The 12,356-nt window shown below is 48.2% G+C and overlaps 1 protein-coding gene across 6 annotated transcripts in view; it reads left to right on the forward strand.

Annotated features, from left to right (window-relative positions):
- Positions 1–12,356, forward strand: part of ANKRD44 (ankyrin repeat domain 44) — a 744,373-nt gene that overhangs the window by 710,172 nt on the left and 21,845 nt on the right. For all 6 annotated transcript variants that reach the window (XM_085648750.1, XM_085648754.1, XM_085648751.1 and 3 more), the window contains exon 27: positions 836–927. In XM_085648750.1, coding sequence (XP_085504876.1) covers positions 836–927 — 92 coding nt within the window. The remainder of the gene's footprint in view (positions 1–835; positions 928–12,356) is intronic.

Here is a 12,356-nt window from a genome sequence, read left to right on the forward strand (position 1 = left end):
CAAAAGGATCTCTGTCTCAAAAGCAGTAATCCACTTACCTGCCTCCATGAAATACACATCTATGATCTGCATGTTACGCGGTGAGCTTTGCAGAGGCACATTCATGCTCTTTGCTACTTTAAGTAAAACCTGTGACTGGACAAAACACACTGCATTACTCGTCAGGGTTATTTTAGCGTTACTGTAATCCCATGAAAATTGCTGGGCACCCAAAGACCTTTGCAGCAGTAGTGCTTTAAAGGGCCCGGTTTTATCAGGGACTCAGTGCCTGCACTTCTTTCATTTAGAAGGACTAGTACATGCTGTCAGCGCTGCTCTAGTGATTTTAGTGGGAGAGTGCCAGCACTTCTAACCAGCAAACAGGCTCTCTGGGACACTCTGCGACAAGGAGTACCTGCACTTCTATGTTTCCATTTCAAGCACTGAGCAGCAGGTGTCTTAAACCTATAAAATATTTAAAATGCCGCCTCTTTGTTACTAATTAAGTAAGGCAGAACAGATTTACTGTCACATTTGTCCTTGTTGCCAATTTCTTTGCAGGAGTTTTAAATTAAACATATATTAAATGTGCAAGTTGACAGATTCCGCTTTTCATGACGCCACCTCTCATGATTTTGCCCCTTTCCTCTGCCACTCCTTGACCCCAAATTTATGGATCCCAGAGTAAAAAAAAATGCAGTTCTACCACTGGATACATTGTATGCAAAAAATGAAAAGAAAAGTGTCCTAGTAGTAAGAAGAAAAGCGCTCTTTAACAGCAGATGTATACTGCTAAATCTAAAGATTCCCTGAGCTCTCCAAGACCTTAATTAAAAATGCTTGCTCTGTTTTCTAGGCCTCTACACATTGCTGCACGGAATGGATTAAAGATGGTCGTTGGGGAATTGCTTGCTAAGGGAGCATGTGTTCTTGCACTAGATGAAAATGGTAAGTGTTGTGACTTAACTGTTGCCATTCCTTTTTCTTAGCTACATCTTCCCTACTGCTCAGCCAGGATGAATGCTGGAGTGCTTGGTGATGAATGGAAGGCCGAATGCTAGGTGATTTCATAGAATGCCTGGGTGCCTGGGGATGTGCTGAGTGTCAGTTGAAGTGTGCAGGCTGAGCAGCCGGCAGGCTGCTCCTGGTGGCGCTACCTACTTACCTGAAATGTACCATCTTGTTACCTTGAACTGAATCTTCATAAACCATCTATAGAATATACACCTCGGCCAATGGACTTCTGATTACAACAGCAAGCACAGCATTTTAATATATGCTCACTTTAGAAACACAAGTAAAAGAACAGTTTGCAAAATTGCAACTTGGCAGAGAAAAAATAATAATACTGTATAAACACTAACATGGTGACCAACAAGGTATTAGTTTTGTGAGTGTTCACTGTAAAGTTAAAGAAGTTTATTTTTAATTTTTTTGATCTCTGCACGTATACATCTCCATCCTACGAACAACTTCAACTCTGAGAACACCCTGTAACCCTTCTACAAATACTAAGATGGAAATGTGTTTGAGAAGCACATACTAACTTCCAAACAAGAGCCTTCAAGTACTGTAATCTGTGTGGGAAAAATACCAATTTGTTATATTTATATGGTTTAATTTTGAATTTTTCGGAAGGTAATCCTTTTTGGTACCAACTCAATTGTCCTTTGGAAGATAGGCCTTATTCAGCTGTCAGAGAGTCCAATGCCTACCAACTTTTCTTACCAACCCTAGGGCTTTATTTAGAGTTTGTTGAACTGGGTACGCAGTCACAAACCTGGTGGCTGTCCAGTTCACTGTAGTAATAGTGCATGATTGCCTTTGGCACTTGTAACACAGTGGATGAGATATCCACCACAATTTGACAGAGTACGAAGTACGCCATCGTCTTTTATCTTGGCCAAGCCCCAGAACAGATGAAGAACAGAATGTTTCCAATGCATTATTATTCAAGGGCTCAATCCGATTCAGCACTGGTGTGAGTTCTTCAGATTTTGTCTATTCTAGTTCCTTTATTTAGACCCCGCTCAAGTTCAGTTAGAGATACGTTGGTCTTACATGGATACCTCTACGAAGCAGTCGATAACCCACACACATACCTGGGGCTACATGGGCTGAATTTCTATAGTGGAGTTGCAACTCTGTCAGTTACATATTTGGCAGAATGGCACTAAAGTCTAAGGCCAAAACCAACTCTTTTGTTTTTTTCTGATTTGGAGATGTTTTTCTTCTACGTTCTCCATCGCATCTTGATGTTCTTGCCTGAATCAAAATAAAAAAGTGTTCTGTTAAGGGGAAATTGGAGTCAGCTACACACTGTTCTTGGATTCCTCATCATCAGGCTACTGACTATGCCTCTTTATAGTCATAGGGTGGTACATTAGCTCTCACTCATATGATGGACGGGGCGGCTCCCCCCTTACGGCGGAGGGGCGCCGCCCCACTTCTTTTTCGAAGTACTCGAAGCACAAACATACAATGGTATTTTAAATACCATTTTATGTTTTGGCTTCTCGTGCTGCGAGAAAGCAGAAGACAGGGGTATGCCTAGTTGGGGGCGGACAGGAGGGTATGCCTGGTTGGGGGCAGGCAGGTGGGCGGGTCGGGGAGGAGTGGATTGCACCACTCTGAGTACCCTGACTGCCCTGGGGACGACCAAAGCAGTCATACGCTCTCTACATTTTCTCGATGTAGGCTACATGCAGCCTACATAGAGAAAATGGCCTCCCTACAGGTGCCTGCTGGGCGCTGTCCGAGACTCCACACCAATCACAACGCAGCCATTGCAGCGTTGCGATTGGCTTACAGGAGGGGAGGGAGCATGCCTGTTCCTGTTTCTGTTGAGGAGCAGGAAAACGCGGGACACCCGGCCCAGGAGCAAAGGCGGCACGGGACCCGGGCAGGTAAGTTTTATTTATTTTTATTTTAAGCCCCCCACGTGCCCCCCTCACCCTCCCACCCGCGAGTATTGCGAGCCGCGACTGGGCTGTTATCCATGTCTTGTTTGTTCTGGCTGATTCTTTAGGGGTGTGGCCAGGACGAAGACCTCTGAATTCTCATTAAGTCTATGCTCTGCAGTTGGGTGCTTCTCCAGCACCCACAGAGATGTTTAATGCATCTCTAAGCAATATCCTTTTGCTCCATGAGAGGTGGTGAGCTTGAGGGGGACCAAGTGAATAAAAGAACTTGTCCAGCAAGGAGAACAAGGTGAGAAAGAAATGCTTTGACTGCTGTGCTGTGAATTCAATATGGCTGCCTTGCTCCGCTGGCTGTAAGAGGGAAAAACAGGACTGGAGCGGCTCCCCTTCGGGGCTTTTCGAGCTGGCATTCTGATGGTTCAGCTCCGTGGTACCAGAGAGAGTACTTCCTGCGACCTACTTAGTATTTGACAAATGGAGTGAGATGGGAGCCACCTGTTTACGTGACCAGGCGCTGCTCTGAAACCAGTGGGTACCACGTGAAATAGCTTTACCATTGCTGTATTGAGTAAGAATAAGAATCTTTCAATATACTATGGCCCGGAGTCTAAAGCCGGAGGCTGCAAGGCTAACTGGAAAGGGAACAAGCACCAGACAGCAGAAGATCCTTAATAAGACCTTCTGAAGTGGCACGTAAGCAGTCCTTCTCAATGCCTGCATCCACCCCAGTGGCCTGCTAGTGTGGGAGGAGAGGGGCAGGAGCCCCTGGTGCGCATGTCCAAGCTCTGCTTAGAAGCCAGTGGGAGCTACGTATAGCAGCTCTACTGACTTAATGTTACTGGGTGAAATTTTCTCTGTGTTGAATCCTGATGAACAAGGTAGAGAGGCTGAATTTTCCGGCAAACTTGAATTGGGTGAGTTTGATTGAGACATTGAAATATTTGTTTAACACCATTTAACCTGCAGAGTGTAGTATTGGAAATTGTATCTCAGGGCTTCATTTTAAGCAAGGAGACGAAAGTGTCTGAATCCATCAAGCAAACATAGCCTGGCTCAATAGGTGAGACCTGCCTGTAATGGCTGACACTATGCTAATCCCTAAGGCCCCTTAAAAAAGATTTTGCAGCTTCCATAGGAATGACCATATGCCTCAAAAGGGTGCTGAGGACGGCAGGGGGGGGGGGGGGGGGGCTGTTTTGCATAAAAGCAACTCAGATCGAGATTTCTACCTTACAAAAAACTAACATGATGACCAACAAGCTAAAATGCCCAAAACAACAAATTTCAAAGATATGCTGGGTGCCCAGAATATGGACTCTGCTGAGGTCTCAGCAGATCTTGACCCAAGGTTCCACCCAGTCAAGCAGCCTACAAGTGTAAATCTACAGGCCCCAGCCACTAAGAAGGATTGCGCCAATGGATTTCTGAAAGGACATCCCATCATTCGGTCAGGATTTTAATAAATAAATAATAAATAAATAATAAATCACTTTATGAGTTTGATCCCTCCTTGCAGAAGACTGACCGAGCTATAACATTGTATGATGCTGTACAAGATCGATGACCTGGAAAATCAATCTAGTCTAAATTACGTTCTTATAGAGGTATTAACAAAGTTGTTTCTAATAATGACCTAGATGGTTTTGTGCAGACACTCTTTGCATGATTGCTCCATACTTCTGATGACAGGGCCGTTCTCATCGACCCGCTACCCAGACATACACATCGTATCAGCAAGAACATAACCTTCTACCAGATGTTTCAAGTCTAATTCTTTCAAGAGAAAGAAAAGCTTTAAGCAGAGGCCAGTAAGCAAAAACCTGTACTTTAAAAAGGTGACACTTGTACCCTCTTCCATTATGTCTACTTTGGCATGCTGCATAGACTTTAGATATGTTACCATGCATCAGCAGAAGGATAAGATCCCTTATCACTGGAGCTAACCCTTTTGCCTCCACTCATGGTGAGCGAGCAATGCCATGTGGTTAGAGATGTCCAGGAGGCCCTTTCTGTACTGGGAATACCAACAGTGTCACAACCGCACCCAGACGAAAAGGAACAACTACCATTGAAGTAACAAATAAGGATCTGGTGCAGCTAGTGATCACGTAGGGTCTGAAAAGAGAGCTGCAGCCAAACACAAAGAGATGAAGAAACTAAACTTCATTCGTCCAATGATGATTAGTGATCCTTCAGCCCATGCCCCCCCCAAAGACTGAAACTACTCTGTGACAAACCCACATCGTACCAACACATAGATGCATGACTTTCACTGCTATCAATAAATGCTGCGAGGGGTGGGGCAGGCTTCCCTGACAGAGCCATCCCCTAGTTTTCTCCATGTTTATCAGCACTTGCTGCCTGGAGATGACTTTAATCTTTTTAAGGGTTCACAACAACCGTTCTTGGCCCCTGCTGACCATGACTCTGGCCCCTTTAGGGGCTTGCAGTGAGTGGCTTTGGCCGTCACGTTATGTATAGTGTATTTTACAGTTTATGATTTTAGTTTTGTTTCTGTTGGGAAGCCATGAAGGCTGTTATCAATCTCCCACTTCGAATGCCTAGCTAAACAGGAAAAGCAGATCCTTGAGAGTCAAGCTACAGCAGATTGGTTCCCTACCCTCTCTTAGAAAGTTGTGTAAGCTTAGAGGTAAACTGGAGCAGATGCTAACAAAATAGGCTGCCAGAAAGCATCTCTGTCTTAAACAAACATATTTTGATATAGGGGATAAGACTGATAGGCTTTGGGCCTATAAACTGAGAAAACATCACTCAAGAAAGTATATAAAAGATATTTTAGATGAGGAGAACACATTAACATCCATCCCAGAAATCATAAATGCATTCACCAATTTCTACATTTCTCTCTTTAGGGTACAACAGTTAGACACTCAGAAACAGGATGACTATCTTCAGACTTATTCCCCACCGAATTTAAGAGACGATTTGATGGACCTTGTGGAACCAGTTTCAGAAATATGCCCAGCCAAAAGGCCCCGGAGCTGGATGGCTTCACGCCTTCATCTTAAAAAGCTTATACCATGACCTTAGTTAGCGCTCTCGGAATGGAATCAGAGTCTATGATCATGTCTAGAATCGGCATTGCTTCTAAAACCTAAGAAAGACCCCCCAGGCTTGGGCCTCGTATCGCCCGATCATCTTACTCAATTACGATGTTAAAATTTTCTCTTCAAATTTGGTGATGAAGCTCCATGACGCCTGACCTACACTCATCAGCCCAGCAGGTGGATTTTATTCAGAATAGGCAAGCTGGGGACAATGCAATACTAGTCGTAGCCTTGATGGACGTGGCCAAGAGCCACTCCCAACCAATGGTCCTTCTATCGCTAGATGCAGAGAAGACCTTCAATAGGGTTGACTGGGCATACCCACACAAAATGAGTGGCAAACTTTATTTTGGGTTGTTATTGAATATTTTCCTTGGAGCCAACAAACAACGTCCTTCAACAAAGATTAAAACTAACGGGTAGTACTCAGCTGATATAACGATCACGATAGGGACCAGACAGGGCTTACCCCTCTCCACTTTGATGTTTGTATGTGCAATTGAACTTTTAGTTCATTGCATCACTAACAACTCTGCCATTAAGGGGGTTATGGTTGGGAATATGGAGCATTGACTGGCATTATTCGCTGAGGATGTTCTTTGCTTTCTAACACCTCCTGAAACTTCATTATCTGATAGAGACATCTAGCCGTAGATTCCTTAACAGATTTTTTTTGCAGCAGCAGCTCCTTTGCGCGTCGGGGGACGGCGCCACATGACTCCGCCCTGACGTCGTCCACGTACGTGACGTCAGCGAGGCCATATAAGTCCCTCCCGGCGTACTGACATCAGTTTCCTTCTTTTTCGCGTACAACACGGATCCGGAGTGAGCGGTTCCTCTGGCCTGTTTTCAGGCCCTTTAACGACGCTTCGCGTCTGGAACAGTGTGCGATGCCCTCGGGCTTTAAATCCTGTACTTCCTGTTCACAGCAAATGTCCGCGCCGGACCCGCATCTTATTTGTATGTGGTGTCTCAGCAAGAACCACGACTCCACTGACTGCGACGCCTGCCAACAACTCAAACCGAAGTCTTGGCGGGAGCGCCGGTTGAAGCTTCTTTCGGGACGGTTGTCCCGGTCGGAGTCGTCTCGTCTCCCGACCTCTTCAAAGCAGTTCCGCCATCGTTCGCCTTCTGGGGCCCAAGGCCGTCATTCGCCACTTCTTGGTAAGTTGCGACGTATGTCGCCGAGGTCCTCCACCTCCGCCTCCTCTATGGTCAGGGCCGCTGGTTCCCGGAACATTCCGGCCCGTGCCCCCAACAGTCGCCCTCGCCCTACCCACCCTATCCGGGTGCGAGGGTGACTCAAGCCAAAATGGAGGCCAATGCCACGGCCTTGCAGGCCTCACTTGGGTCCTCTCCTGTTCCTGGGGCGTCCTCGGGGCCTCGCTACCGGTAGGGTCCCCGACGGACTCGCCGGTGGGTTCGCCCTCGGCGTCAAAAGAGCCCTTGCCCTCCAGGGACGTCGGAGATGTGGTATCGTCAGGGCGCGGCTCCGCTGGGTCCCCCTCTACGATCCCTAGGGCGTCGTTAAGGTGCGGCCCGGCTGGGTCCCCCTCTGCGACCCCTTGCACCCCTGCCGCACCACATAGTCCCGCGGGGCTCCCTGTGGCGTCGCAGGCGGTTGCTAGTGCTCGAAAGCCTCGCTTTGTGCGCGCTTCCGCCTGTCCGGAGCCGGGGTCGGCGCCGGTCCGGCGCCGTAGACTCGCCTCCCCGGCGCTGCCTCCACTTCTTTCTCTGGAGTCAGGGCCTTCTGTGGTTGAGGCCGAGTCGGCGCCGGTGCGACGCCGGAGGCTTGCCTCCTCGGATCCAGCTCCTTCCTCTTCTTCGGAAGGGGAGCTGGTCATAGATTCGGCGCCGGACGGAGCCAACTCGGCGCCAGATGGAGTCGGGTCAGCTCCTGACGCGGCGCAGTCAGCGCCGCATCGACGCAGGGTTGATGAGTCTTTCTCCGGAAGCGTTTGAAGAAAGTGTGGCGATGGACTCACCCCCGTCAACGCCAGTGGTATTCTTGCCTGTGCCTCCTTTAGAGTATGTGGAGCTTGCAGGGTCCCCGCCTCATCAGGAGGATCCACAGCCGACGGACTCCTCGCCTCTTCAGGAGCCTCGTCAGGACCCCCATTCCTCAATGGGGTCCCCTCAGTGGAACATTTGTCGCACCCTCACCGTCTTGGGAGGGTTAGCCTACAGCCCTCCCCTAATGATGAGCTACTGTCTCCTCCTCGGAGGACTACTGAGGCTGGTGCAGCCTTTCTGCGAGTGTTTACTTTGGCCACTCGGATTCTGAACATGCAAACCCCTTCGGTGCCCCTCTCTGTGGATCCTTTACTTGATGTCCTTCACCGTGGGTCAGGGAATGTGGAGCCGCTTCTGCCCTTTGAAGCCTCTCTTTATGATGCCCTTTTGGGTACCTGGGTTCGGCCAGCTTCTGGTGACCCGGTGGCTCGTTCGGTCTTGCGCTGCCACCGTCCTGCTCCACATGATACGGTCTGCTTATTTGTGCAGCCGAACGTGCAAGGGTTTGTTGTGCAAACTGCCTTCTCTTCCCTGCCACGGCTGATGCTTCCTCCCTCACGGGAGTCCAGATGGCTTGAGTCATGGGGTCGGAACATGTTTGCCTCCACTAGTGCCGCACTACGGTCACTAAATACGGTGTGTGTCCTAGCTCGGGCTACTTCTGCCCTCTGGGACTCTGCAGAGTCTTTGCTTTCTGCCGGCACTGAAGGCTCTCGGGTTGACCTCCTACATCTTTTCCGGGACGGCCGTGACCTTGCTTAGTTTACCATTCGCTCCGCCTTGGATACTGTAGATTCCTTAGGCCGGGCTATGGCTGGTTCAGTCGCCTTGTGGCGCCATGCTTGGTTGCGGGATAGCGTCTTTCTGGAAAATATCCGGGAAAGACTTGTTGATGGGGTTTTATTGTTTGATGCACATGCCGACTCGGCTGTTCGGCGTCTTCTTGCGGGCTTTCGCCCCCCACCTTAGACCTGTGTTCCTCAGGTGTTTGTCCTTGAGTGGTACCCTTTCGGTCAGCATCCAACTGATGCATTATGTGTTTTTGGCGGGTGGTAAGCCTCAGGTCTTTCTTTTGTATGGTCAGGGGTTATTACCCTTTCCTTGGCATCCTTTGGGTGCATTATGCGTTTTGAACTGGCAATTAGCCGTCTATGGCAGTGTTTCACAGATCGTTCCTCGGACTGTGGCTTGCCCTGATGGGTGTTCCCCATTGTTGGGGTGTGCATACTCCGTGTGGGGTACTTGTTTGCTATTATATAGCTCAGTTTGGGTCAACTGGACCTAGGAGGTTCCTTGGTCTCTATGTCTCCTCTGGTACTCTTGTCTGCCAATTGTACAGCACTCACTGTTGGGCCTTGGCGTCATCATCTGTACATCATAGATCCTCTTGATTATTGCTTCCTTCTACTCCTTGGGAGCTTTTCAGAGTGTTTTCATGCTTAACGGCAGCTTCTGTCTGCCATTCATGTACCGGATGTGTTCCTCTACAACTATGTTCCATGGTTGTGCATAGTTTATTTCTGTATACATGCAAGTTCCATAAGTACTCTTGTTCCTACCTCTTTCCCTCTCTTCGAGGCGGCGGCGTAGGATCTGAAGTCTCCATGTTTCAGGGAGCTATTCAGTCACGCATACAGCATTTCTGACAAAGCACTCTTTCGTGTTCCACTTACTGGAGTTGTTTCCAGTCCCTAGACAATCTATTTTCTGGACAGAGGTTACTCTCCTTCTATTCAGAGGGTGTGGTCTGCAATTATGCATCTCTACGCCTTAGTACTTTGGTGACTCTGCTGCTCCTTCCTTCGGAGGTGCCTCCTTCTTGCAGTTCACCTTATTTGATATCAGCTGGACATACAGGACAGCATTTCTACTGTCAGTCGTCCTAGATCTACGCCCTGCTTATCCGTATTTCATGTGCTGACTCTCCTTTTGGCCTTCCCGCTGCCTGGTCGAGCGGGCTTGTGCTTATTTTATATGTGCCACCTTCTGGTCTCTGTGGCTGTTTGCTCTGTGTATGTTTCTATGGTGACCTGTATCTGTGTGCTTCACATTGTCACTGTTCCTCCTGTTTTTTCCCCTTTTTGGGGCGGGGTGTGCAATTAACGGGGTTCTTGTCCCAGCTTGCAATTCTAGAAACATTGCTGGTTTCTACCTATTGGCCTTTTGTCCTTGGCTGTAGCCTCTCTGGCTTCCTTCCGTGGGCTAGCCTGGTGGGCTCTGGTTGCCTGGAAAATGGAGTTTTCCACTGGCCTCTTCAGTTGCCGTTGGTTTTCTCTAACGGGTGCTCACATTGTTGCGTCCCTTCAGAGTTTCCATATTAAGGCTGATTCCCTCTTGGAAGTTTTCTACATTCAACATGATCCTTTTTGCTTATCCTTCAACAGGAGAATCATCTTCATTTTCTTTTCTTCTCCTGCTACCTTCCTTCCCACCTGCCCTCTCTATTGGCTCAGGGTTCTAGTCTCCTCGTCAGATGTCTTCCTTGGGGATCTGTTCACCTCTGTCTCAGATCTCCATTATTGTAGTGGTAGTGCCAGTCTTCAATTTCATTCCTTCCTGCGGTGGACTATTGTTCTATTGTGCTCCGTTCTTGCTACGTGACACAGTTCTACATGGTATTGACAGTCTATTTCTGTCCGATGTTCTGCATGGTAATGTCAGACTATTCTAACTATTGAGATGTTCTTCCCTTGTTGCTCTCGGGAAGGGTCTTTGCTTTGCTTGCGGGGTTCTTTCTCACAGCTTATATGTGCGCAGTTTCTAATTTTGTCTTTTCGATGGTGTCTTGCACCATCCTCCTTCTTTATTCATGGGCTTTTATCCATTGCACACTGGTCCCATACTTTCACAGTTTTTTTGTTGGTGGCTCCGCGTTGTACCGCGGAAAAGTTTCTCCGAAGAAAACTGATGTCAGCGCGCCGGGAGGGACTTATATGGCCTCGCTGACATCCCGTACGTGGACGATGTCAGGGCGGGGTCGTGTGGCGGCGTCCCCCGGCGCACAGGGGTGCTGCTGCAAAACAAATTCTGGATCCAGTCTGACGCCTGCGGATATTTTAAGTTAAGTAACTCGTACATCAGTATTACGGGACGAGTTAATCCTGTTTGTAGAAGTATCTGGGTACAGGGTTAACTATGCTAAATCAATGGGGCTGAAAGTCGTAGCCCCCCTCAATGTCACACAGGGTCCAATCTTACAGGCAGAGTATGCCTAGGCTATCAATGATAGTCTATATTTGGGGAATCGGCTTTCATCCTCAACCAGATCATCATTTGACTGCAGCGTTCCTTCTCTCCTTCAAACACATTACAAGGATTAGTGCAGATGGGGAAGGCTGGAGATTTTGTGGCTGGGTGGGATAACCAGTGTAAAGATAAACTTCTTGCCTAAGCTGTTATAGTTGGCCCAAACACTCCCATTGCAGTTCCTAAAGATGACACTGTCACAAATTCAAGCACAGATATTACGTTTTGTGTGGTGCGGTGGAGCACCAAGAGAATCAAATACAACTTTTTATCGGGCTGCGTCTGAGGGAGGCTTGGGTCTTCCCAACATTAAAGCTTACCTCCAGGCCGTTCAGAGCCATCTGGCTCTAGATTGGAACTTTTACCCTGATAATAAGCCTTGGAAGTTAGGTAGAGAAGGCCTATTCTAAGGTTCCAATACAACATCTCATCTGACTTCCCCAAAAAGCAAGGCACAGGGGCCCTACCATGCTCCAACCCAGGGGCGGCTGGTGCTAGTGGGCAAAAGGGGCGTTGCCCTGCCATTCTGAGTCTGAGGGGAGAGGTAAGAAATGAATGTAAAAAACGAAGCAGCCAAAAATACATTTCTACTTGCTGGCTGCTCTATTTGTTACTTTTAATGAGGCAGCTCTGTAATACTGCAGACATCCTGCTGCACATGTGCCTGCCAGGGCGAGGTCATCTTTCGACCTGCAGGCACAAGCTACAGCAGTGACATCGTGGCAGGGGGTGTGCCGAGTTAGAATGCCTTGGATAAGGCTGCTTATCGGGCGATTACAAAATAGCCCTGGGAGGAGTTGGCAGAACTCTATTCATTTCAATTGCAGTGGGCGGGGCAGGCTGGGAGGGAGAAGGAGGTAGTGGGTGGCAACAATTACAAGCCATCACGAAAGAGGCCGGGCTGTAGGAGGGGTGCAGCTCGCTGCTCTCTTCATTCTTTTCCTCACGTGGAGTCGAGTGTGCTTTCACTTTTGAAAGCGTTATGCATCTGAAGCTGAGGTTTATTACAGCGTAGTCTCTAAAGAATGCAGGCTGGTAGGTGCCTATTTTCATTTTAAGCGGTAATTAATACACTTAACTTTTTGTGTATTTTTATTTGGGTGCAGTTGAACAGCCATGTGGTGTTCAC

The sequence above is a fragment of the Triturus cristatus genome, chromosome 3_2 (genome assembly GCF_964204655.1).
Source record: "Triturus cristatus chromosome 3_2, aTriCri1.1, whole genome shotgun sequence".
NCBI lineage: Eukaryota > Metazoa > Chordata > Amphibia > Caudata > Salamandridae > Triturus > Triturus cristatus.